Genomic DNA, 27764 nt, shown 5'->3' with positions numbered 1-27764 from the left:
TTCGATGCAACATCAATCAATAATTTATTAAATATATTTATATGTATGATAAAATATATTTTATAAAATAATAGCAAAAATAACTTAACTTAAATACTCGATGCATATTTACAATATTCACTAATTAAAATTATAACACAAAATCTATATTTGATTCTATTCTGGTCCCTAAATAGGTCATGACTTTTTAAGCCTTAAAACTTACAACAAAATCAATTTTCTATAATATTATTGTTTCTCAGAGAGCTGTATCAGAGCGCAACAATTTGTCACAGGTTATTCATCAAAATCTACAATTATCCTTCAACTCAGTGCTTATTGTTCGCCAGAGTCTCTTCTGTCGCTGCTTTGACTTCATTCCATGTGTACTCCATATCCTCTGAAACTGTGAATCTTGAGCAAACCGCCATTCTCAGGAAGTATTTTCCGTTTATTTTTGATGGTACCATGTGTACGTTTCCACGGGAGTTGATGGACTTCAGGAGCTGTTCATTGAGCTCGTTGGACTCTTTTAGGCGGAAGCATACCAATCCCATTTGAACTTTGGCTACGATTTCAAAACGGGGATCCTTAAGAACGAGTCCTTCAAACTGCTTAGCGAATCCGCAGTGGCGTCTAATGTGTGCTTGGAGGTTTTCAATGCCATACAAGCGAAGGACGAACCACAGCTTAAGAGCACGGAAGCGACGACCCAATGGGATTTGCCAGTGGCGGTAGTCAGGTGCGGATCCTTGCATTTCATGTTTCAGGTATAATGGGTCGACGTTGAAAGCGTTTACGAGCCAAGTTGGATCCTTGAGCCACATAGCGCTGCAATCGAAGTTTACAAGCAGCCATTTGTGTGGGTTGAAGTTGAAGGAGTCGGCTGTCTCGATGCCTCGCATTAAGTGTCTGTATTCAGGGCAGATGAAAGCTGAGCCTGCGTAAGCAGCATCAATATGGACCCAGAGCCCGTAGCGATTTCCTACTGGTCCGCATTCATCCAATCGATCGAATGTGCATGCACTTGTGGTTCCAAGAGTGACAACAGCCTAGAAGTAGTTTTGCTTATTAGTTTCTAGTTTGGAATATATCGCTGTAAAAACTTACGTAGAAGGGAATGAGTCCATCTTCGATATCTCGTTTGATGGCTTCTTCTAAAGCTTCACCTCTCATTTGGAAGTTCTCGTCGGGTTCAACTAGTCTAAATCGCACGCCGCCAAGGAGTCCAGCTCTTTCAACGGATGAATGGGCTTGAGCTGATTAAGTTTGAGGTAGGACATTAGGCACTTATATTGAAAAGGATATAAAAATCATCTTACCTGATGTATACGCAACCAATTTAGAGAGAATTACACTATCCTCCCAGTCAGGATGTTCTTTCTTTACTTCCTGAAGTTTTTTGGCCTTGGCTCCAAGTAATGCGACCAAAGTAGCCTCACTAGCTGTTCCTTGAATAACACCACCACCTCGTCCTCCTGAACAAGCAAGAAACTCCTCAGGTAAGTCAAGCATCTTTCCCAACCAGTCAAGCATGACTACCTCCAATTCAGTACATGCCGGGCTAGCAATCTGCAATCACATTTTCAAGGTGATTTAGCCAATTTTAAACAAGCAGAAGGAATGGAGGATATGAAATGTAGAATGGAATCACTACACAGATGAGTTATCCATGGAATTCTGTCTATATGAAATCTATAGATAATCCCGTAGTACTTACCCAAGAGAATCCTATACAGGCGATGGCTCCACTTAACATGTCAGCCACAATCGCTGGGTAGGAGTTGCCTGTGGGAAAGTATGCATGGAATTTAGGACTGTGCCAATGGGTGACACCGGGCATGATAACACGTTCAATATCTGACATAACAGCTTGCCAGCTTTCGGGTTTAATGGGAGCCTCATCTGGAATGATTGGTCGCAGATATCCGGGACTGACTTCGGGAAGGACACGTCTGAAATTGAGAATAGAAATACAATTTATACTAAACTCTTAGCAATGAGGATGTATACGTATAAAACGAGATATAAATAAATCCAAGTTAGCATTTACTGCTCAATTAGCGGAGTTGAAAATAGCAGAGCAACTTTTTCAGGGGCACGAACAGCATCAAGTGCGTATGCTAACCGTTCTGTAACCTTTCTAATCGCCTTGCTTAATCAAGATTTGTTCTCCCTGCATCTCTCAAATGGTTCAATATCAACTCAATGAATTTATCCAATTGACTTTGAAAGATTTTTCTTTTTTATTTCACCGTCCATTGAACAACTCCCGAGCGGAAAGGTGACTTAAAGCGGTGTATCTAGACACAACAAGCAGATACTTCCGCATTTCCTATGGCTTAATGGCCATTAGTTATATTTGAAACGAGATTTCAGTTGTTGCTGAAACAGAAAGTGCTTTGTAATGCGACCTTGAATTAATGCAACAAATTTAGTAGACAGCAATAAACACAGCGAATCAAACGACTAGTTGGCACCATTAATAATACAAGTATCTAGATTGACTGAGATAGATATTTGTTGTTAAATTTCTCCCGGCTATTTGTTTGTTGAGGTGATGCTTTTTACTGAGTGTAGATTGGGTTCATCACCAAGCAAGTGGCTCGTTTCAATGTTAAGGGCATGGGGTAACCTTCATGCCACCTAAACTTGGTTTTCTGGTTAATTAATGGCAAGTATCTTGGCTGTTTTTGAGTTCCAGCGTATTTGCTTATCATAACTGATTGGCTTATTAATTCATAGTAAGAACCGTCAATTTTAATTAATTATTTTTAGCACTTATTCGGATTACTATCAGTCATTAGTCTTCCAGTTCCGAGTACGTGTGATGATCAATGAAATCTGATCACTATCTATCTCTGATCAGTATGTTTTGTGTATACCATAAGATTCGATTAAAAAAAGACTTGTCCAATTGCAAATTTGAACTTCAACTACTTTTGAAAGTATTGTTCAGCTAACCTTGTACATTCGTCAGCCAAAAAAAGTCGGACATGAAAGATGCATTTCTATTTTTTGGGGAGTTAAAAACATGTTCCGAATTAAGCCGTGATTGTTTTGACATCAGATTGTTGCTTTCGTCTTGGGAATCCAACACGTGGCTGGATTTTTTTAAAATAGTTCTTCCAGTTGAAGGTTTCTGCTAGAACATATCAGATTTGATCACGAAATTTGTCAATCAAATAGTGAAAGGTAAAAATATACATTGGGGACCACTGTAAGAATATCAAGTATTGTATCATATGCCTACCAATCAAGACCTCCCCACTTGGTATATCATATCGTCAAAAAACCGAGAAGACTACACACAGGAGATTCATCTTCCGCCGCATTGCTTGAATTTGTGTGTTGAAAGGAAAGAATTGCACATGTTTGACGTTCTTCGATACTAGTGTGTAATAAATTTCGCATATTTGCTCTGGAGTTAGTACCAGTATATGAACCACAAGGGCCACAGGCCAGTAAGCTACTTCGTATCTACCCTATTAATACGCAATGACATTGGAGCCCCCTAGAAACTTGATTCACTCCGCCTGTGTGTCTTGCAGTCTTCTTGCTGCAAATCCAAAAATGGGGGGGGGGGTCTTCAAACTGGTCAGTAAAAGCGATCGACAAATAAATTTTTGTAAAGGTCACTCGGGTCACTATAGAGTTAAATGATCGTCGAATGGCGGCAGGTACAACTGATTACGAAAGGAAGAGCAAATATAGCGTATAGCGAGGTGGATGTTTTAAGGGACTCCGCTCAGAGAGGAATGTAAGTTTTTGGTGAGTCTCTAAGGACTTGTGATGTGGCCACTCAAACGCCATGCGTTCTCATGGACCATGTACACTAATCTCCTGTAAAAAGTCATATCATCAGAGACTTGGGAGATAATAGATGTACTCGTAATAATCAGGGAGGAGCTGCAAATTTAAGTTGGGGTATGAGAAAAGGAAACCTAATGAAGTCTTCAAAGTTTTGGCAAAGACTAAATTGGACAGATTTTCTGACTTGTACAGAGCATAGATCGAAGAGGAGATCTTTTCTGTATTATGTGAGTGTCAGAAATATGCGTTGGTACCTGGAACTGGTAAATTTCCAAACGAACCCACGTTTTATTAATGATGTGTTTTCGATAGCTCATGGTCTGGAAGAGTTCAAATTGACAGTTTGATCTCCGTCAAGCGACCTCACTATTGAAACGAATAAATTGGTTAACAATTTGGCTGAAAATGTAGAGATGTGAGGAATACATCAAATTCGGCCAACTGGAAGCAAATTTGGAGGTCTTTAGCAGTAATCAATATTCCTAGTTATAGTTGTCGATAGATACCGGAAGGTAGGGAAGTTTTCGTGTGAAGCCGATGATGAATTTAGAAAGTATATTGTCTGCGCGGGTATGTGGCGCGGCAGGATTCGCAGCATTCGAAATTTATTTCGAATGTTGCGAATGCGAGCAAATAGATGGCGCGCCGAACTCTCCACTATTTAGAACTCGCCACGGGTGTGGAGGACTAGCTGTGAGAAGGTGCCGTTAGTTGGGACAGGAAAATACCGCATGGAGATGAGCCGCTCTCTCTTGTCTTGACCACCGGCATGTGCACACAGCACGTTTTCTTTGTTGAACGAAATTCATCAGGGAGCGTGCCTATTATTGCGCAGTATAATGTAAAATTATTGTGCTCATACTTCAACAAGCATGCACAGCTATGGATTAAGCTGAAAATAGTGTTGATTGTGATTACAAATTATATGAAGATTTTGAATCGTACTCAGTTGAAGACGGAAACTTGTGGAGCAGAAAGTGCGAATACTACTAATTATAGAGACGCACTTTATGGCTACGACGTTTGGTTGATAAACATATTTTCTGCAGCAGGTTTAGGTAGCGGTGAGGTCGATGGTTATCTGGTGCAATGTAAGTCCGCCTAAGGACCCGGAACTTTTGACTAGTTACCGTTCAATTGCTCTTATCAATGTTTTTATTAAACTGCTTGATTCAATGATAAATGTTCGAATCAATTAATTCCTTGAAGAATACAAAATCCTCCCCACAAATTGTTATGCCTATTCTGCAGGTAAATCCACATCCTTCAGCATCAATGATGCCTTATTGTACATCTTGATCGCCAACTGTAAAGATCAATAGGCGTAGCTATGGCGCTTGATGTGAAGGACGCCTATAAGAAAATTAATCTGGCGACGCTAAGTGACACAATGTCAAAGTTCTCTTTTCCTGTGAGATTGTTCTATAGGTGGCAAGGAGAATGTCCAATATACGTCTTCGCCTAGATCCGGATGATATGCAAGGAGGCAGTGCCATTCCCCAAGGATGCGTGTTAAGTCTAATGCTGGTTAATATTTTCAAACATCCCGCCACAAAAAATGCTCTGATAGCATTAAAATCTTCCAATATGGGGACGATTTTCTCATATTGGAAATAATTGGAATCGACCTTCGAATGTTTGCAAATCTAGGTGAATGCGTTCGTTGCTGAAACCCATAAATCGGGCCTACCGATTAATCTAACCAAAATTTATCTCCTGCTCAGTAAAATTGATGGCCATACCCTCGCTCATGTTAAATCTACTATCTTTTTAGGTAGGGAGATATCGAGGACGTACTGTCTAAGGGAACTTTATCATTCCTGAAACTCTAAAAGCTGGTAGGTTGATGAATGCTCCAACCGGTTTCTCTTGGGGTCTCCTACCCAAAAGAGGCTATTAATCTCTATAGATTTGGTTAGGGTCATTATAGAATATTCCGCCACTTTCACCATGAACCATCCGAAGTACTTTGAAAACAAACTCAACTCAATATCTATTTGTATCCCGAGAAGATACCTGGGGTTGACTAGAACCAACCCTTTACACCAGGTCTTGACGCTGATTAAGAGCCACCATTCCGTTCCCGGGTTCGGGTTAAGTGTAGATGGTCGAATAAGTTTTTTAGCCTTAAACAAATCTTTTTGAGCAGAAATTCCTGCATGATTGTTGGCCTTTTATATTTCCTTACCGAGGCTAGAGTCAGACTATAGCACATATGAAGTCTGTTCACAGTCTCGCGGCACAGTATTTCCTACCTTCCTCTTTTCCTTTCTCTGCATTGACCTATCCTTACTTCTCAGCACTCCAACGGTTTGCTGTGTATAGTAGATAATAAGAAGAGTTATACGTTCCACACCATATCAGCTATCTTGGGACCACGGAGCAGCTTCTACGGCTAGGTGTTCCGGATCTCCACGCATCTTATTTTCCGGATCTCAACACTTTGAATTTTCTGGAACCTAAAACGCACTAACCTACTTCAAATCAACGAACTTATGCTTGGTCTCCCTTTACTTGGACTAATCTATCCTACTTCTGAAACTGGAATGTCATTAGTTCTGTTGGTGCACTTTGCGGTCCCCTTTTTGGATGTGTTAGCCTGCCGGGCCCCAGGGATTTTCTCTCTACAGGCCCTGTAGCTGGGATGAATTGGAAGTTTAAGTCTCACCGAAGAAGGTTGCTCGCTTCCTCTTCAAACTTTCATGAAAAATATAATGCCGATGTCATGTAAACTGAATTAGCAGTTCAAGCTTTGCTTTTCCTTTATCCGGATAAACGCGAAACGCGTCGTAAGGGGATTCTGTTTTTTTTTTCATATTTATGGCACGTCCGATACGAAATGGAGTAAACCCATATGAGTGGAGATAGCCACTTAAAAAATTGGATTGCCTGGATATCCAGATTCTCAAGTATAATGATAATGATACCACGATGATGGTGAACGACTCTCCACAGGCACGGACCATCCAAATGCAAGTGATGAACTGGTACAGGTAAAGATCAGCAATATCTATGATAGAAGAAGAAGACGAGGCAGACGTTGCCTGAGATGGAGCGATGGAGACAGTTTTTTGGGATATCGAATTGGTGGACCTCGGCGCCAGGATATCTGGAGCTCTTTATTAAGGCAAGTCTAGACCGGATACCGGTTGTTGCGCCGTTGATGATGATGAACTCTTGATCGCGTTCGAGAGAATTTCTAGCCCTCTCTATGAGGGTGGATGATTTCACAGCCTCTATATTGATGAAACCTATGGACGGTACCACGGCCGCCTAGTTGTGGATAAAATCCCGCTCAACAAATTGCGGTGGGCGGGTCGCCTAATCCGTATGAGTGAGGATGATCCTACCCGGAAAATCTGTGGGGTCAATCTATGGTAGAAAAAGAAGACATGGCAGACCCTGCCTCAGATGGAGCGATGGCGTAGGTTAGGACGCCCAACAGCTTTTAGAGATATCGGATTGGTGGATACCGGTTGTGGCGCCGTTGATGATGATGATGACTTTAGAGTAAATCAGTGTAAATACAATCCTTAGACTTTCTGGCAGTTTTGATATCTAAACCTTTTTCTTTCCAGGAGATCGCTTGATAGATCAAATAGATTTTTGGCCACTGGGATAGTTGATATCCAGCTTTCTGGTTTCAATGGTAGCGTCCTCCAGCTAATCAGTCTCAAAAGTGATCTGCTGTCCAGGACATATTCTGCGTAGTACACTTCTGTGTAATTTGACTTTCTCTTTTCATGTACGGGTAGGTATTCCGCTTCAGCCATTCTTTGTACCTGCATAACCATAGTCGACCCTAATGAAACTCCTAAAATTGCCGTAGTTTTATGAGAATCGACTCAGGTGGTTCGTCGTATAAATCGCAAACTTCACTTTGTACCCAATGTGTCTTTAGCCGTTGCTCCGTTTGGCAAGGGGTTGGTTCGCATAGAACGTGGTCGGTATTTTTCTCGACCAAAGGCTTATTCCGGGTGGAATCGAGAAGTCCTTAAGCCTTAAAAACGAAATAACTACTCACTCGAACAATTTTCACGAGGGTAGCATATATGATGATGGTTGGAGTTTTCAATGTAATATTGTGGACAGTGCTTTGTTGACACACCGATTCGAATTGATGACGAGCTGCCTGAAAATGAAATAGGACACTATTCCACTTATTAGCTGTATAGATGATAATAGTTTCTTTCTGTTTTTTTTTGTACTGTTTAGCCTCAATATTGAAGTTCCTTACACATTATACATATATAATAGTTTGAACATAAGCGGGTTTCATTACTAGATTTTGCGTCAGATAGAGTAAGGACCCTGTCACTTTCAGAAAAGGAGATTTGGTCTTTAAGAAAAGTAGTCGCTGATCACCCAGTCATTTTTAGTATATGTTCTGGGATCCTAGCCTCGTCGAGTCCTTAGGTAGTTTGCTTAGATCTCCGGACTTGAAGGCTTGTTCTAAGTACAAATAAGCATAAGCCAGGATGGTGCTTTCTATCTTTACCGATTTAGTTTCCGTTTTACTCATGGAAAGCATTTGATGGATTTTCTGCTGACCAAGGTGGAAACAACGGTGAAAGTACACATATCGGTGCATTTTCGTTATTAAATAAAGTATGGTATTTCTATCAGTGTTATTAGTATTTCTGAATACTGAAGACTCCGTATTAGCAATTTTCATTTGATTTAAGTACTCAGTCTTGGTCAAAAATGGTCACTAGCTAGCACTATTTCTTTCTGTAACAATTACTTTGGCAAATACTTTTTTTTGGTAGACCCGATAGTCGAACCTTCCAGAGCGATCCTATATGCGGATGTGGTGGGTTTGCAGGTAGTCAATGTTATTACGAGAGATATTATTTTTTTCAGGACTCCGTAGGGATTAGGAAATCCTGAGCGAAAAGGCAATGGATTATATTTAAATTTCCGGTAAAAGAGGGAGTGATTCTAACTAGAATTTTGCATCGACTTTAGGTATTATTCGTAGAGTATACCCAGCCAGAAACTTGTATCTATCCATAGTGTTTCCTGTTCACTTCTTGCTGGAGTATAGGCCGTCCACACAGTCAGATTGTCCTTCAGTTTCACTACCATCACAATTAACCCTGTGCAAGTAATAAGCTCACAGCAGCGAGACAAACAAGACAAGAAGAACACAGATACCCATGACGACTGATTCGAACAAAAAGCAGCGACATTGGGAGGCTGACGCTCTACCCTCTCAACCATCGCGTCGTCGTATCTATCTATAATAAAAATAATTTTCTGATGGTCGTCAAAATGTTGAGGTCTTAAGGCACGATTGCCGATGCATGCCGATATCTTCTGAGACGAATATGTAGACACATAGCTTCCTAGAAAATCGCTGAGGAATTTAACGCTACTTTAAAGCCGCCTATGATAGCATGGCCAGGGTAAAACTGTACACGGCCATGAGAGAATTCGGTATCCCGACGAAATTAATAAGACTGACTAGGCTGACCCTGACCAATGTGCGAGGCCAGATAAAAGCAGCAGGATCACTCTCAGGATCATTCGACATCAACAACGATCTACGAGAAGGGGATGCCCTATCATGCGTCCTCTTCAAAGTGACCCTGTAGAAATTGATCTGTGATGCTGAGCTAAATGTAAGGGGTACGATCCTCTTAAAGCTCACCCAATTACTGACCTATGATGACGATATCGACATCATGGAAAGAATGACCCGAGACGTACAAAGCACCTTCATCCAGATCGAGCAGGCGGCGCGAAATCTTGGGCTACACGTCAATGAGGGCAAGACAAAATAAATGGTAGCAACGTCAGCACTGGCCAAACGGGAAGAATAAAGATAGGAGACTACAACTTTGAGACTGTTGATAATTTCTCCTATCTCGGGTCGAAATTCACAACCGATAACAGCTATGACGAGGAAATCCGCGGGCGGTTGTTGTCAACCAACAGAGCCTATTTTAGCTTACAGAATCTGAAACGTCTCTCCGTTGGGTCAAAGCTCTTACTGTACAAGACAATGATCTTGCCAGTCCTTATGTATTCCTCGAAGACTTGGACTCTTAGCAAGAAAAATTGCGAACTCTTGACCGCGTTCGAGAGAAGAATCCTCCGAAGAAATTTTTGCCAACGAATTGGTGAATCTCGGCGCAAAACCGGGATGTCTAGAGTTCCTTATTAAGGCAGGTCTAGACTGGATACCGGTTATTGCGCCGTTGATGATGATGATGATGATTTGTAGTCTAGCTAGTTTGGAGGAAGCTACCCCTTGTCTATCAATTTTAGCCGAACCAGTGTTGGACGGATATCGTATCCACTGATAAGAATGTTAAGTTAGCGTGATTTTGGCATAGAATGGCATAAGTACTTTATGGTGGAGGGAGAGGGGTGGTGATAGATATATTAACTTTTCTATTTTTGGCCACTTCATTAACGATGGAGTAAAGCCTTAAAAGATTTAACTAAAATCCCCTTTTCGCTACCTACCTCAGTAGATAGTTTGACCTTATTTTTGTGTTTCTAGTCAAACTGAACCGGGAAACTGATTTGAAGATAGTTCACTTTTGAATTTAAATAAATGGAGAATCATGTTTTTCGAGCAAGCGTTTATTTGTAAATCTTGTGAATCTTGTGTGATTTTTTGGAAGGCTGCTGTCAATTTAAAAAATTGCTGGAGTCCTCTGAAGTGTGATACACATTGTGCATTAGCGGAATCAGCACGAAGTGCAGAAATTTACCTCAATGTCATGCGCTCTGTCACCCGTTATGGTTCTGAATCTTGACCGACTATAAGAGAAAATGAACGGCGTCTTGCGGCAATGGCGACGAAGATGTTACTTTGGGCCAGTGGCGTAACAGGTTACAATCACATCTGGAACGAGGATATCGATGATCGATATGGGATAACACTGATTGTGAAAAAAATGTGACAGAGGCGTTTTCGATGGTACGGTCATGCAATTCTCGCTAACTAGGATTCACTTCCCAAGATTGATCTGAACATCCAAGTTGATGGGAAACAACCAAGAGGTCGGCCGAAACAACCGTGCCTTGATACGCAAGATGGTGATTTCAAAGTCCCGCGACTGAATCTAGATAAAGCCTTTGGCAGGGCAAAATGTAGCAGCTGATTAAGACGAGCCGAAGATGCTTCTGAACGGGGCAAAGACTGAAGAAAAAGATGATATATTCAGAAACATGGTGTGCTCATTTGGCAGTACTCGGTATTGGAATTTGAAAGATATAGACAGGGTTGTAGTAAATGGAACACCATGTGGCTAAGTTGAGAATTCCCTTCAACATGTAGAATCAGAGTTTCATATAATATTGAATAATTTTTCGGTAGCTACCAATCTTATGTCAAATTTAAGCAGTAAACGCTAGGCAAGGTGTCTTTTGCCAAAAAGGATTATATTTTTTCCGTCCTCTGAAGACTGGATCATATGATTGGGACTGTTGAAGGGTTTTCGTGCCAGAAACTTCCCTTTAAATATCAAGGCAGACATTCAAAAATGGAGTCCAATCATGGCAAGTTACTAGGTTGACTCGCATTTTGTAACTGTTCGACCAAAACCACCTTTCTTGGGAATTTGGTTGGTGATAATCATCTCATCAATTCTAAAATATGCAACATTTTTTTTTTATTTTGGAAATCCATAAATTATTTTAACCGACATTGACTTGACGTCAGGAATTTATTTATTTTTAAAATGAATAAACTACTGTAAATATCCTATGACTGGGAATCCACCACTCAATCCTGTTCTAGATGCTCCAATTTTGATAGCTAATATAAATGGATGCTTGATTGTCAGATTTGATTTTAGATTAATAAATTAGCGAAGAATGCTAATATGGTAATTATTGGGGAATTATCTTAAAGTCAAATTTTCATTCCTGATTACTAATTCCTGACTATTAGGCAGTAACGGATAGACCATCAAGAGATATTATAAAAGTGTCCGCTCAGTAAACAATCTGACCCAGAAAACGTCTAATATCCGTGTAGATCTAAAACGCATGAACCTAAGCCTGATTTAAATAAAAAAAAATTCACAGTAACAAACACAGTAACTAATTAATTTAATCCTAAAACGAATAATTAATTTAAGTAAAGAACACTGTTGATCTGGTTGTGTTTTTCTCACTGAATACATTTCAATTTAGCAATAAAATGACCACTGATGTTTTCTCTGCTGGAAAAGATATCCCTTCAAATTTTAACAGATTTATGGCTTTGTATTTTCAGCGAAGTTCAGCGCCTTGATTTTTTTGCGCTCCAGATCGAAGAATGGTTCCAAGAAAGTATCTTTAAGTTGATCTAAGAATGTATCTTCGATTCAATCTAAACGATATAAGGTCTAGTCATCGCACAATATCTACATATCTGAGTAGATTCATTATAATTTTTAGTTGGGTTTTTCTCGAAGGTAGTATTCGAAATTTATGCGCAAAATAAGTTAAACTTGTTTTTCTTTTTAAGAATTCTATTTATTTCCTTGTTAAAAATAGAATGGTTATTTTCCTAGTAAGTCAGGTCCATCAATTACACAAGACAGGTCAAACATTTGGTAACAAAAAATGTTGCGCATGTTCTTTATTGCCTGTGGAGACCTTGGGGGAAAATGAATCAGCATTTCAAAAGTATACCGAATTTTCCAATGGATTTTGGATTATGAAATTAAAACCAGATATGTCATAAGATAAAAGCAACATTTTTTTTTTGTTTAAAATATAAATAATCCTTTAATTTTATTTAATCCTTCTAAGTCTTGTCAGAGAACTGGACAGCCCCACCTTTCGAGATTTTCTGCTTATACTACATATAGTCGCATGTACGTAGATATATCTAACTTACTAGTATCCACCAGATGCATAAGTATCTACTGTTATTTTCTATGCAAATATACTTATTTATGTTTGCATCTATTAGCTTTCAATGCCACTCAACACCAAACAACTGGAAGGAAGTGATAGTCAATAGTGCGCTGGCTCACTTCCAAGATTGAAAGTAGTTTTACCCAATGGTATCCACTAGTAGAGCTCAGAAATATCTAATCTTTTGCGCAATTTAATTAAATCGTGATAATTCAAATGATTTGCTTTTGTTGCAATTACGTGTTTTATTAATGTTGTTCTTATGGTCGACGGGAGACCTTGACCCACCTGGCCACTCGTTTGGCTACCGAATATTGCGTAACTAAGAAAATTTTCTGCTTGAATTCTGCTACCTGAATATCAGGCTTGGATCCGAGAGGTGGTTGAAGCTAGTTTGGATCCAAGACGTAGTTGCAACATAACCTGCAATTTATATGTATGACCTCTAATGGATACAGTGGCTTTTTCTAAATGGTCGTTATTTCTGGTAGGCTCTGTTTAACATTAGCGCTCGTTAATTTGTTTTAAGCTTCTGGTTACGCACTTAATTCAGAGTTAACGTAAAACTAATTACCTTTCACGAATGTTTTCCAAATAGTTGGCAATGTAGTCGACCATTTCTTTGGCGAAGTCTTTGAATTCTGGTGCTTCCATGTCGATCTAATGGATTGAGAAATTGAAATTAATTCCAGTAATTACCTCTTTATATATACACAGAAGGCTATTCATTTACATCTACAAAATAAACGTGCAATCTATAATCATGCAAAAGCAATAAGACACTGTTAACAATAGTATCTATTGTTTTACTCACTGATTCATCAATTTTTGCGCCCTTCAAAATCTCAAGACTTTCTTCAAGTGCTTTATTTGAAGCCATTTTTGTGCTTGATAGAATAGCGTTTAAGAGAATATTAATTAGGAAAGTTAGCAAAAAGCCTTTTACGAATATCTTGCAATAGAATCAACATTTTTTTTTCAAATGATATTATTTTTAAAAATATGCACCTCATTGTGGACTATGCAATTACCAGAACTCAATTTCAACCGGACGAAGCTTATGACCTAGAAAAGAGACGAATCCTCTCCAGATAGGACAAATGAGATAAAGCCTTATAAATAATAATAATAATAATCGTTGGCGCAACAATCCATGTTGGATCAGGGTCTTGAAGTGTGTTAGAGCACTTCATTCAAGACCGTAACGGTACACTAGGAGGCAATGTGGTCAGCATTGCCTTATAAAGAAGAAGAAAAATTAGAGGCAAGAACAGTACTGACTACTGACGGTGAGGCCTCGAAATGAATAACTTGGAGCTGGTTCAATGTCAACCTTTCGATCTTATTCCGCTAGGTTTGAAATCCAGTTGCGTCATGAGTGTTTTACTAGCCTTTGTGTTTGCCCTTCTATGGTAAGCTTATCATTTGCACAGCATAAAGTGCAATGATTTAATCCGGACCTGTCTCCTCGGATAAGATACTTTTACAGAATTCAACCCGGGTCGCGATTTTTTCGTTACGACTCTGGACCTACTATCTTAATATTCACGGAAGTCTCTCACATGTCCAGACTTACGTGCTCTGTCTAGGGTATCAAGATTAATCATCATTAACGGCGCAACAACCGGTATCCGGTCTAGGCCTGCCTTAATAAGAAACTCCAGACATCTCAGTTTTGCGCAAAAGTCTACCAATTCGATATCCCTAAAAGCTGTCTGACGTCCTGGCCTACGCCATCGTTTCATCTCAGGCAGGGTCTGCCTCGTCTTCTTTTCGACCATAGGTATTGCCCTTATAGACTTTTCGGGCTGGATCATTCTCATCTATACGGATTAAGTGACCCGCCCACCGCCACCTATTGAGCCGAATTTTATCCACCACCAGACGGCCATGGTATCACTTATAGATTTCGTCATTATGTAGGCTACGGAATCGCCTATCCTCATGAACGCGGCCAAGAGTTCGGAATTTTTCTTGGTAGGAACCTAAGTTTCCGAGAAATACATGAGGACTGGTAAGATTGTCTTGTAAGTAAGAGCTTTGACCCTATGGTGAGACATTTCCAGAGAGTTTTTGTAAGCTGACGTTGCTACCATAAATTTTGTCTTGCCTTCATTGATGTGCAGCCCAAGATCTCGCGCCAACCGTCCCTGCTCGATCTGGATGAAGACAGTTTGTATGTCTCGGGTCGTTCTTCCCATGATGTCAATACCGTCAGCATAGGCCAGTAGTTGAGTAGACTTAAAGAGGATCGTACCTCTCGCATTTATTTTAGCATCACATATCACTTTGTTTAGGGCAGTGTTAAAGAGGACGTATAACAGGGCATCCGCTTGTCGTAGACCGTTGTTGATATCGAATGGTCTCGAGAGTGAGCCTGCTGCTTTTATCTGGCCTCGCACATTGGTCAGGGTCAGCCTAGTCAGTCTTATTAATTTCGTCGGGATACCGAATTCTGTCATGGCCGTGTACAGTTTTACCCTGGCTATGCTATCATAGGCGGCCTTAAAGTCGATGAAAAGATGATGCAATTGACGTCCATATTTCAACAGTTTTTCCATCGCTTGTCGCAGAGAGAAAATCTGATCTGTTGCTGATTTGTCTGGAGTGAAGCCTCTTTGGTATGGGCCACTGACGTTCTGGGCGTATGATGCTATCCGATCTAAAAAAGATAGCGGAGAATATCTTATAGATGGCACTCAGCAACGTGATTCCTCTATAATTGTTGCGCTGCGTGATATCCCCCTTTTTATGTATGGGACAGATAATGCCTCGTTACCAGTCGTCAGGCATTGATTCGCTGTCCCATACCTTGAACATAAGTTGATGAACCGCTTGGTGTAATTGGTCGCCTCCATGTTTAACCAATTCGGCTGTAATTCCATCGACTCCTGCGACTTTTTAAGTCGATGAATCGCCTGGACTGTTTCTTCTATACTTGGTGGTGACAGTATTTGTCCGTCCTCTTCAGTTGGCGGGACCACCAACTCGCCGATGTTCTGGTTGTTCAGCAGTTCATCAAAGTACTCTACTCATCGCTCCAATATGCGCATTCTGTCGGAAATCAGATTTCCCTCTTTGTCTTGGCAGGGTGAGCATCGAGGTGTATAAGGTTTCATCTTGCTGATTTGTTGGTTAACTTGCCCGCCTGGCGCGGTTGCTCCCTGTACTTTTCGAGTTTACAAATCTTCACCATCTGTGAAACCGCTTTTCCGCTCGACTGAGTTCTTGGTAGGTCTCCGTACGTGCCCGCGCTCTTTGAGAATGCAACATTACTCGGTATGCCGCATTCTTCCGTTCTGTGTCTACCTTACATTCATCGTCGAACCAGCCATTCTGACTGCCTTTGCGGCTGGGGCCAAGTATGTTTGTGGCCGTATTTATGATAAGGCTCTTCAGGTAATTGTGGAGGTCATTTGTTGATGCTTCATCTCCAGGATCTCTGTTGTCTGCGGTTATTGCATGCATTTCCCCCTTGTAGGTGTTACGGGAGGCTGTGTTGTGGATGGTCTCAATGTTAACTCTCACCTGATTGTCAGAGGATATTCTAGGTGGTGTTGTTGTTCGAGCTCAGAGCACCATGTCGACGAGATATGATGATCCGAGTCTATATTCTCCCCCCAATATGGTCTGACATTCATCAAGGCTGAGAGGTGGCGGCGTTTGATAAACACGTCGTCAATTTGGTTGAAAGTGGTCCCGTCTGAAGGGGCTCACGTTTGTTTGTGAACCACAGTCCGTTATCATTTGTATTTTCATGTAAGCTATGGGAGCCAACGTATCGCCTGAATACGGGCTCGGCATAGCTGTTCATTTATATTTTCATATCAATATTTGTGGAGCTTAAATGACATGATGAGCTGTCGTAGATTATTATTATTCTGTTAAGGGGAAGTCGCACCGCGTCCTTAAAGAACTATTGTGCCCCCTTTGCGGGTATAGTGTACCTATTAATCATAGTATCTCGAGCTTTATAACAGCTAGGAATTCTAGAATATTCCCTACTTCTTTCAATTTGCATCTGGTATTAAGTGTTCTCCCAGATGCCTCCATCTGCTTTGCACTTGTCCCAGAATGTGTATAGAGGTTTAATCTCACTCCGCATAGAACCTGCAGGCAGTGTCTGTAGATATCCCTAGCTTCCCTAAGTTTCCGACAGTGACCAGTGAGAATTCCCATTATTATTCGGAGGTTCTTTTTGGTGAGTTTTAAGCAATCCTTTGTGCGTTTGGGTTCGTATCCCCCAATAAGCACAATGGACTACCCAATATAGTTCCCTCAACTGTGCCTCTTTACTTTTTAATGTCATAGCCATGAACTCGTTTCCGATTCCACAGAAGAGTTATGGCCCGTGTAAACGTGTCCCTGCCCCTTTTTTGGCTAGTTCGTCCGCTGCCTCATTGCCTTCCAATCCAATAAGGCCTGAAACCCAGGGTATCCAAGCCTTGTTGAACGAGACGAGCATATTCAGTCACTCAAGGCATTCCCATACCCGTTTAGAATTTTCCTGGTTGGACTTAAGTTCCTTGATTGTTGCTTGGCTGCCGGTAAGAATAGCAATGTCCTGCCCTCTGCAGTTCCTTTAGAGATTAAAGGTGGCTCATCTGTCTATGACGTATATTTCCGCTTGGAATATGCTAGTGAGCCCATTGGCTCCGAGTACATTTTCCTTGGAACAATGACACCGGCACTCGCTCCCATTTGTCAGTACACCAAATAATCAGTTGCTGGTTTAAGCTGTATGTCAATCAATCAATCTCTACCAATTCGTCTTGTTACTGCAACGTGTTTCAAACTTCTTATCGAAGTGAAACCTCGTTGTCATGTTATCTCTTGGTATCAATAATTCGGGATAACGCCTAGAAAGAATATCAATTTTCCTTCGATTTAGGCAGCTCTCCGCCTGACTGATACTCCCGGTCATCCTGAAAATTTCCTCTTTTGCCTGCATCTGTATGTGCAGTTGGAGAGGTGTTAATCCCAGAAGGATCTCCAGGGATGCCGTTGGGCATATCCTCATTGCCCCACTGATACACACACAAGCCAGTCTTTAGAGTTTGTGTAACTCCATGGCTTGTGTGCTGAGTTCAGTTCTTTCTGCCCAGATTACCGCTCCATAGGTAATCATTCGTCTTATGATTGCAGTGTGTATTCAAAGTAGTATCTTCGGGGTGCAATTCTCAAATATTTGAACTCTGTTCCCCGTTTCACCTTCATGTCATGTAACCTTATGGCCTCAAGCTTACGTTTCCTAGTGAATGGTACTATGGTGGTTTTGGTTGGATTGATACGCAGTCCCACCTTCCTGCACCAGGCACTAATCCACCTTTAGTCCAGTTTGAACTCTATGACATAAGGTATCCTCATATTTGCCCCTATAGGGGGTATAGGGTATTCTAGTATTTGTTAGTACGTTCAGGAGTTCGGCCACTACCATACTCCACATAAGCGGCGATAGTACTCTCCCCCCCCCCCCCCCCCCCCCACCCCTCCATGTGGGCAACCTTGAGTAGTATTCATGACAATAGAATTTGTACCTGTCGGTTCTTCTATTTATCTACTCTCTAGCATTTTGTTCATCAAGAAAGCCTGGGGTTTTCCCACTCCCTTGCGCCTCAGGGCATCTTGCAGCTCTGTGTGCGATGTGTTGTCGAATGCGCCTTCAATATTCAAAACCGCACACAGTGCTATTTCTTTTCTTTCTATGGCATCCTGTAGTACACCTGTCAACTGATACATAGGAGTTTCAATTGACCGTCCTGCCCGGTAAGCATGTTGACACTGATGTGGGGGATTACACTTTAGAGCGTTAGTTCTAATATAGTTGTCTATGACCTTCTCCACCGTTTTGAGTACGAACGAGGTTAGACAAAATGTTTTAAAAGATTTAGGGTGAAGAGGATCATTTTTACCCGCTCTCGGAATGAAGACCATTTTTTCCCGTCTCCATGCCCTTGGTATATGTCCCAGGGCTATGCTGCCCTTTACCACCCTCAGAAGAGACTCTAAGATTATTTCTACGCCTCTGTGAATTAGTGCTGGGAAGGTTCCATCTTCTCCGGGTGACTTCAGTTGTTTAGAAGTTCCCACTGTCCCCCTTACCCTAGCTTCCGAGCATACTTCTTTTGCTAGTTTCCAGTTCTCCTTTCTTCCCCTTTTATTCGTGGTTGGGATGTCAGACAGAATGCTGTCGCGTGTCTCTGTGGGGTAGGACCCCGGGAAATGAGTACTGAGAAGCAGGTATACTCAGTCCTTCTCATTCTCGGTAAATGTCCCATCTTCCTTCTTCAAATAGACAGAGGATATTGCCTTGTCTTTGGCTACTGCTTCTGCTTCTATGATTTGTTCGATCCCTTCACAGAATCCCCTAAGCTGTTTCGCTTTGCTTCCCTGATCACGTTGTGGATTGCTGATTGCATTTTTCTGACTAGTCGAATCTTATTTGCTATACATAAAGTATCATTTTTCGATTCACTTTACTTATATTATCAAGCGAAATCTAATAACTATCAAGTGCATATTATTTTTGCTAGTGCAGGTCAGCATAGTGCAATATTAATGATAACAGATAACAGCGTGACGTGCAAAACATTGCTTGCTTATCAAATAAAGGGTCATTGGAGCAAACTCCTATTGAATTTTTGGGTACAGTTTTCTGCTTAAAATAAATTACAGAAAGAAGTTTAAAATTGAGTTTTTCTCTTGTTAAGAGTGATTTGTCTAGAGAAAGTAGACCCACGCAGGTACAAGATATAAAAGGGTTTAAGAAGCGGGCGAGAACTGAGCGATTTAAATATCTCGGTCCAATGCTATCAGTCAATGGTGAAATGCGCTATGGAATTGCATCACGCATTAGCGCAATCTGGATGAAGTGGCATTCCTCAACTGACGCTCTTTGTGATCGACGCATTAAAAAATATTTCAATTCGAAAATTTACAGCAGAGTCTTTCTCCCTATCGCCCTCTATAGTTCTGAATGCTGGGAGACTATCAAGAACAATGAATGGTGCCCCAAGATAATGGACATAAAGATGTTGCATAGGGCCAGTGACCATATACGCCATGATCACATTGGAAATAAGGATAATCGGTATGAAGTTGCACCAATCGTGGAAAATTTGGGAAAGAAGCGTCTTCGATGGTATAGTCTTGTACTGCGCGTTGACGTGAACCGACTTGCAAAGATTGGTGTAAACAAGTTGATGGGAAACGACCAAAAGCCTGATGATACGCCAAAAGAGCATCTTGACTCCATCCAAGTCGAGTTTATGACCGAGCAAGTTATTGAACAAGACAAGTTGACCCTGCTTCTGAACGAAATAAAGGCTAGACAAGAAGAAGAAGACTCTGAGGCTTCCACCTTAATATTCACAGAAGTCTTTTACCTTGGGTATCTAGATTAGTAGTTGGTAGTTGGTATAGATTGTCGATTGTGTTTTTATTGCAATGTGTTGCAGCAATTCGATTTCTTTAAAATTTATACGACTGTGATCAACCACAATAAGAAAGACCCATTGAATTTCATTAGTTATTATATTAATAAGCCGCTTATACTATCAAGCGAAATTTAATAACTACCAAGTCAGTGCTAGATATTTCAAATATTAATGATTACAGATAAGAACATGACGTGCAATAGATTGTTTGCATTGCAATTATCAATTATTCAATAATATGCATTCAGTTATCAAATTCAGGGTGTAAAGGGCTTCAAATAATTTATGGAAAATTATAGAAAGAGATTTGAAATTGAACTTTCCTCTTTTTAACGGTGATTTTGAATGCGCATTAAGAAAAGCGACATGTAGGTAACCTACTTTGCCTGTTTAAATATGAAAATGAAGACCCTTGTAATGGTTCCAATAAAGGAAAATCGTTGCACTGGAATATCACTAAGAGGTTTTAATTTAAATATTATAATGAACAATTACTTAAGGAAATAGACATAAACCACAAAATTCTTGTGAGCCACAAAGTATTAGCTAGAGGAATCCCCTTCTCCGCAATCCTAAAAAATGCAGATTCCATAACCGACAAAAAGGTCATCTCAGCATGGTCAGAGCATCAGTTAAGATAGCATAACTTACTAACACAATATCACCGAATCATCATCACCTAGTAAAGAGTGATGATGATATTACTCTTGTGATAAGTAATGTTTAGTAATATCGATGCCGGTGTGATATTGCATCACAAAACATCTTCAAACATCACCAAGTAATTTGCTGCTGAATTCTCTCCTATTGTTTGTTTGCGAAATTCTATGTTATTTGCCTTTTGGTTTTGTTGAAACAGCCTATTATCTGCTTTCGCTTCGCACGCTAGCCCTTTGATCAGTAGCACTTATTATGTCTTTCTTCAGGTTGTTTTCGCTTAATCGTATAGGCGCTGAAGGTACGGGCTATTTATGTGTATGGGGTCAAGTAGTGAGCTGCAGAATCGACTGATCTCTGGGGGTCAACCTATCTGCCTCTGAAGTTGATATGTGGCTCTCCAGGGAATTCTAGTCTACCAAGACCGGTAGTAGGTGGCGAAAACCACATCCTGAACGAGGTGATTCTTCTATCAACAAAACCTTACGGGCCTAGACTGAGGAGTCGAAAAAAATCTTGACCAAGCCAGGGTTTTATGCGAACCGAGCGCACTATATGTATAGTTTGCAGTCGGGAGTCACTGGCTGTATTCGAATGGAGTCTTACTGACACCTAGTCACCTTAGTGAGTAAGCTTCACCTTACCGTGCTACGAGAGGCTATGGCACGACGGCCTCCTAACATCCATGCTCGTGGGAATCAAATGAACGAGCAAATTGACAAGAGAAAAGAAAAACAAGAAACAAATGGGACCCCATACCACACACTAACTGGTCCATTAGGCAGAGGTACCTATCCGTAATACTGGGAACTAGGTGATAACACTCAAGAAAGGTGAAGTTGGAAACTCAAATAGTGAACCTAAGCTTAATATTGGCCTACTGCAAAGATCGCAACCAATAAAGGTCGTTGCTCAGAAGGAAGGGGATAGCAAAAGTACTTCTGAAGTCGGTATATCAGATATCTGGGATCAAAAAGGCCCTTGGGAAGACTCAGGATAGACCTACACCTTTAAAAACAGAAGAGGGGAGCAGTGGGTGTCCACCGGCACATGCTTTCGGCCATGTAACATTACTTCAAATGTGCGGCGGAGGATACGGTGGTGCATTGGGGATGATATACCAGGGTCCCACATGGTGACAGCCTACCTTCTCAAATCTACAGCGATTGAGCCTCCTCATTGCTCAGAATAAAGATCTCCACACACGACTATGGGGAGTCTTTAGAAACAAGCAGGAAGGCAAAGGCAAACTACTCACGATCTGGGTAGATGACCGATCTCTAGATGCAATGAAAAAACGTAACTGTTTTACCAATTGCAGATTTTACAGCATATCTGTGCAAGTGCACTGCGAGAAAGCGAGGGCACATACTTCGGAAAACAAATCGAGTGAAAAGCTGGACGGCCTAGGCTTTATTTGACGGAGGAGCAGGATGATACTTCGACATTAGAGAAGAGTTCCACGCGCTAATGGAGCCAATGGCCAGCACTAAGCGAGGCCAGGGGCAAACTAGAACTGAAAAGAGTGATTGAAAACGTCGTTGAGGCCAATGAGGCCAGTTTTCTGGCTACGACAGTCACCTCATCAAGGGGTACACCCTGGGGTCTTCCTGAGGTACAAAAGTGCACTGATGAATTATTGCAACGTGATCAGCGAAGCAAAATTAAACAGCTTAGGGAATTCAGTGAATGGATTTAACAAACCTCAGAAGCATCCAGACTACACAAAGTTATGGCTAAAGATACGGCGATATCTTCTGTCTGTCTGAAGATGGAAGATTGAACATTTATCGAGAATAAGGAGGACAGGGTACATCTGCTCTCAGAACTAATTTCACGGGGTCCTACCCTACGGCGGAAAACAATAACGTTTTGTATGACTCCCAATAACAGACAAAAGGGAAGAAAGGAAACTAGCGAAAGGGTTATGCTTGGAAGCTTCAGAGGCATCGCATTCAGAGATATGAGATGCCCTGTAGGATGTTAGAGAGAAGCCAAATAGAAATACCGACCGGCACAAATTCTATTGTCACGAACACTACTCAAGGGTGTATAGGGTGGGACACTATCAACGCTAATGTGGAATATGGTAGTTGATGAACTCCTGGAATACATGTCCACAGTTATGCTGACGACATTGTTTTGATCTGTAGGGCAGATATGTGATAGAATCCAAACTGGAGTAAGAATTAATAGTACCTGGTGCGAAAGGGCGGGCAAAATGTCAGCCGGAATATCAGCGTAAATCGAAAGAAGTTTGGTATCCTTTCTAGACGGTATCCCGAATTACTGATACCAACGAATGGCATGACCACGCATGTTTCATTTCAAATGTAATGAAGAAATTTGAAACCCGTTAGAGTATCAGGGCAAACAGCCTGGCAGTGACCTACGGTTAAACTAGCAACTAATTACCTGGTACACTAATGAATCCTTCACAGCAGAGGGAGCGGGCACAGGGTCATTGGTCCAAGGCAAACGTATTTTGAACCAATGGGTAAGTACACTAGTATATTCCGGTGGAAAATATATGCCTTGTTCAACCTCCAAGGAAAACATTGCTATTTTCACCAGCAGTCAGACGGCGATCAAGGCACTTAGGTTCAGGTCCAACTGAGTGAAGTTTAAACGGGTATGCGACTACCTTAATAGACTAAATATGCTTGGCTCGCAAAATAAGGTGTGAATACTGTGGGTTCCACATTAGGTTAGAAGGCAATGAGGCAAAGGATGAGCTGGTCAGAAAAGGAGCTGCGACGCCACTACATGGATCAGAATCATTCTGTGGGAAGAGAGAGAGGGACGGTTGAGAGAACTGTATTGTGTGAACCTATTAGGAATGGAACAGTGCAGGGTGCTCATACGGGGATACAGACCCAAGCGCTCGAAGGATTCTTTAAACTGAGTAGCATCTGGTCATTTCAGGCTAAATTATCACCTGGGGAAGTAAGGGAAATTTACTGACCTCTTTTGCAGATTTTGTGAGGAGAATGACGACATATTCATACAGTGGAACAGTGTCTGGCTTCTGGTATTAGATTGCGTCTGACAATACTTCTGTGTGGGAACTGCAGTGTGAGCGTAATGAGAATTTATTCATCACTTTGCAGTGTGGAGGACAGTTTCAACAACTGGTTGCTATTTGTACTCTGATTTCTCACCGGAAAGGGAACTCAGAGACAAAACATGGAGAATTGCCGAAAAGCTGAAAGCTGCTCACTATGAGACCGTTACGCGTAGGTTTGCCTAGTTTTGGTTGCCCGGATATTTGATTTCCACGGTACTTCTTATATCTAAGGGCATTGTTCAACCTATCACCTGAAGAGGTCCGCGATAGTTGACTAGGAACCCCTCACGCCAGATTTATAAGACGAAAAATTTGCAGAAAGACAGTATAATGAGCGTTCTAAGCAGGTGTGCAAAAGCAAGGTTTCAAACCACATGTTTTTTTTGTTTACTGCCTATTTAGGGTGGGCCTTTGCACTGTAGAAAGTGATCCGTGATGCTGAGTTAAATGCAAGGGGTACAATCCTCTTTAAGTCCACCCAACTATTGGCCTATGCTGACGATATCGACATCATGGGAAGAACGGCCCGAGACGTACAAACTGCCTTCATCCAGAACAAGCAGACGGCGCGACATCTTGGGCTGCACATCAATGAAGGCATGACAAAGTATATGGTGGCAACGTCAGCCCCAAAAACGAATCAACCAACAAAATCAAACCGCACTTTTCAAACGGGAAGAATAAATATAGGAGACTACAACTTTGAGACCGTTAATTATTTCTCCTAGGGTCGAAAATCACAACCGATAACAGCTACGGTGATGAAATCCACGCACGGTTGTTGGCAGGCAACAGAGCCTATTTCAACTTACAAAAACTGTTCCGCTCGAAACGTCTCACCATAGAGTCAAAGCTCTTACTGTACAAGACAATGATCTTGCCAGTCCTCATGTTTTCCTCGGAGACTTGGGTTTTTAGAAAGAAAAATTGCGAACCCTGCCTGAGGTGGAGCGGTAGCTCAGGGCGCCAGACAGTTTTTAGGGATATCGAATTGGTGGACCTCCGCGCAAAACCGGGATGTCTGGAGTTCCTTATTAAGGCAGGCCTAGACCGGATACCGATTGTTGCGCCGTTGATGATGATGATGAGTAATTGCTTTGCTGAAAATAATTTTTGATGTTCTATATCTGAAAACACAGATTGAGTAGAGTTGCTTCCGTGTTTGAGAAAATCCTATCCAGCGAGGAGAGGAATAGTCCCCTTTCTTGAAGAATACTTGACTCAAAATATTGGGTATGTTTAAGTTTATTATTTACTCTTGAAGAAAAGTGACGCTGAAATTAATTGCGTCTTGGTTAATATTTACGGTGATCATGCTCCGTATAATACAACTTGTAAGGACTGGTTTTTACGCTTCACTGGCGATGGACATACTACGATAATCCCAAGCGACGAAAAGGTTGGGTAATGGCAGTAAATCAGGTTCATTGATACTAAAACAGAATGTTTATGCCTCAAAAGCTATGTGGTGTATCTGGTGCGATCATAGGGGGTGCTAGAATCAAAAAATGCCTTAATTAATGGGTGGAGTCGAAAGATCCGAATTTTTGTCTTCCAGAAATGCGTTTACTACTTGGAAAATGGCGAAAAGTTGCCTTTTTGTTGAAAGGGGGGCTGAAAACCGATATCTAATGAATATTGAAAACGTATCTAATTATTTCCATTTGAAGGATCTTATGATCGACTGTTCGGAATGTTGGCAAAGAAAATAATGCTGATCGGAAACTGGGCGCTGCATGCACGCATATTTTAAGGGCTTTCTTAAATATCAAGGGGGGAGGGTAACTCTCCATAAGTACATGTCCTTGGAAATGCTACTGAATACGACTTTGGTATATCAAATTCAATTTAATGTGATGCAGTCACTTTATGAGGATTTAAAACCCATTGTGCGTGTGTGTGTATGGTGGGGGAGAAGCTACAGCTTCTGAGCACTCAGGCCGTGTTGGCCCATTGTACTCGCCTCCCCCGTCTAACGGAATATTCCGGATTCGTTAACGTATCGCAGGATTTCCGTTAGTGGATGTGATGCTACCCGTCGCATCACGGAGAACATCGGCACCAAAGATTTGATGCCTGATCCGTCCATAAGCGGGCCATTCACATAGGAAATGTTCCGTGGATTCCGCTTCCTCATTACAGGAGTTACGCGTATCATCTTGAGTAATTCCTATTCTAGACATATACCCAGCTAGTTAATTATGGCCTGTCAGAATGCCCACAATACACCTGCAAGTCCTCCTGCTTTTCGACAGGATAAACTTTGCGGTACGTATGTTCGGTTCTGGCAAGAAAAGTTTAGTGTGTCGAGCAGCGTTTAGGCTCTGCCACCTGTCATTATGGGAAACTTGTTCCCAGTTTTTGAAAACAGATTTAGCCAATGCTACTGATATTCCAATTGCTGGCTCCGGTACCGGCATAGGGGATATTGACCCTTCTTTCGCTAAAGCGCCCGAGATTTCATTTCCCTCTATGCCAGGGTACCCAGAGTAGTTCCACCGTATTGAATCTAGACATAGAGTTCAAACGGTTTCTGCATTCCTGAACGATTTTCGAGGTGATCAAAGGACTGCTCAATGCCCTCAATGCAGCTTGACTGTCACTGCAGATTGCAATGCGCCTGCCCTTCAACCGCTCGTCAATCACCGAGTTTGCCACCCTTAGGATCGGATAAACTTCGGCTTGAAAAACCGTTGCATATTGTCCCAAAGGAAAAGCCCATTTCTCGTTTTTATTCGAGAGGTAGACTCCGGCTCCAGAACCCTCTTCTGTTAAAACCCATTAATTTGCACTACAAGTTTTTGACAATTGAAATTTTGCAAATAGTAGTTGAGTTTGCACCAAACTTTTCCATTGTGCTATTATGTTTTAATGATGATTTCTAAATTGGACCTCAAAATATAAGGAAGTACTGCTTTTAGATTTATTTAAAGAGATATCTAGACGACTTGTATTTTGAGGCCTAGTTTGTTCATAAAGGTATATGCTCAGATTTCATCCCTGAAGATTTGTGGCAAGCTACGACTCGCCCTAAGTAGGATGTGTATTATGCTAATTTTAATTTCGATATTATTTCGTTTTACATTTTTCAATGTTTAGACCATTAGGGCCAGATAAGTTTTAGTTCGGGCCTAGTCCTTAAACCACCAACTCGAATTTTCAGATAATTTAAACAATGCCCACATACTTCACTAACATTGAAGGATGGATATCTAACACGCTATTTTCTCTGAAATATTGTCATTATTATGCACATCTACCTTACACAATGTTTCAACACTTTACAAGAATCTACAATGAAAATACCACTAAAGTAATTATTGGCAATAACTGGTTACTGCAAAATGAATATAAAAGTATTTAGCACGAACCATTACCTAACAAAACTGCATGATATACTTGGCAATGCATTCATGTCTTTTCAGAAAATCTAGATAGAGCTGATTGAGATACAAGATACAAGTGCTTGAAAAATGCAAAAAATTTAACTAGAATTGCATTAATCCAACATCTGGTCATTGAGATATTAATCAATTCAACTGACTTTTATGGAAACTATTGCAAGATATTCATTTATGATTTTATATTTCCTTTATGTTAACATTAGTGAATAATTATAATTTTTTAGTGATGTTGAAGTGAAGCTATAACAATGTGGGGTACTCACTTCTTTTGTTTGAACAAAGATAATATCCAAAAATACTCGTTTGTTCGATGATCACTTTAATTTTTTAACACTTTTTGATTAAATTAATCGAAATAGATTTAACAAGTATCTTAAATTTTTTCTTCCAACACAGTGAAATCTTTATCACAATAAATATATTTATTATAAAATTTTAAAGTTATAACAATCTTTTTAAAAAATCTCGACCCTCACTTTATCACTTATAGTATCTATTCCCAACGATTTTATGGCAAGACAACAGATAACTGACTGAATCTTT

At 40.9% G+C, this 27764-nt stretch overlaps 1 protein-coding gene across 2 annotated transcripts; it reads right to left on the bottom strand.

The window, feature by feature from the left end:
- Positions 1 to 27764, bottom strand: LOC119650592 (aromatic-L-amino-acid decarboxylase). 2 transcript variants are annotated; one of them, XM_038053439.1, is made up of 7 exons: positions 27485 to 27764; positions 13472 to 13544; positions 13232 to 13317; positions 1700 to 1934; positions 1302 to 1551; positions 1090 to 1238; positions 1 to 1031 (listed from the first exon to the last, which is right to left on the bottom strand). In XM_038053439.1, the coding sequence occupies exons 2-7, from the start codon at positions 13535 to 13537 to the stop codon at positions 309 to 311; spliced, it is 1509 nt and encodes a 502-aa protein (XP_037909367.1). In that variant the 5' UTR covers positions 13538 to 13544; positions 27485 to 27764; the 3' UTR covers positions 1 to 308. The 2 variants fall into 2 exon arrangements, with proteins under 2 accessions (XP_037909367.1, XP_037909369.1); XM_038053441.1 differs by lacking the exon at positions 13472 to 13544.

The sequence above is a fragment of the Hermetia illucens genome, chromosome 3 (genome assembly GCF_905115235.1).
Source record: "Hermetia illucens chromosome 3, iHerIll2.2.curated.20191125, whole genome shotgun sequence".
In the NCBI taxonomy this organism is placed as follows: domain Eukaryota; kingdom Metazoa; phylum Arthropoda; class Insecta; order Diptera; family Stratiomyidae; genus Hermetia; species Hermetia illucens.
This window is presented reverse-complemented; position numbering and strand designations above follow the sequence as displayed.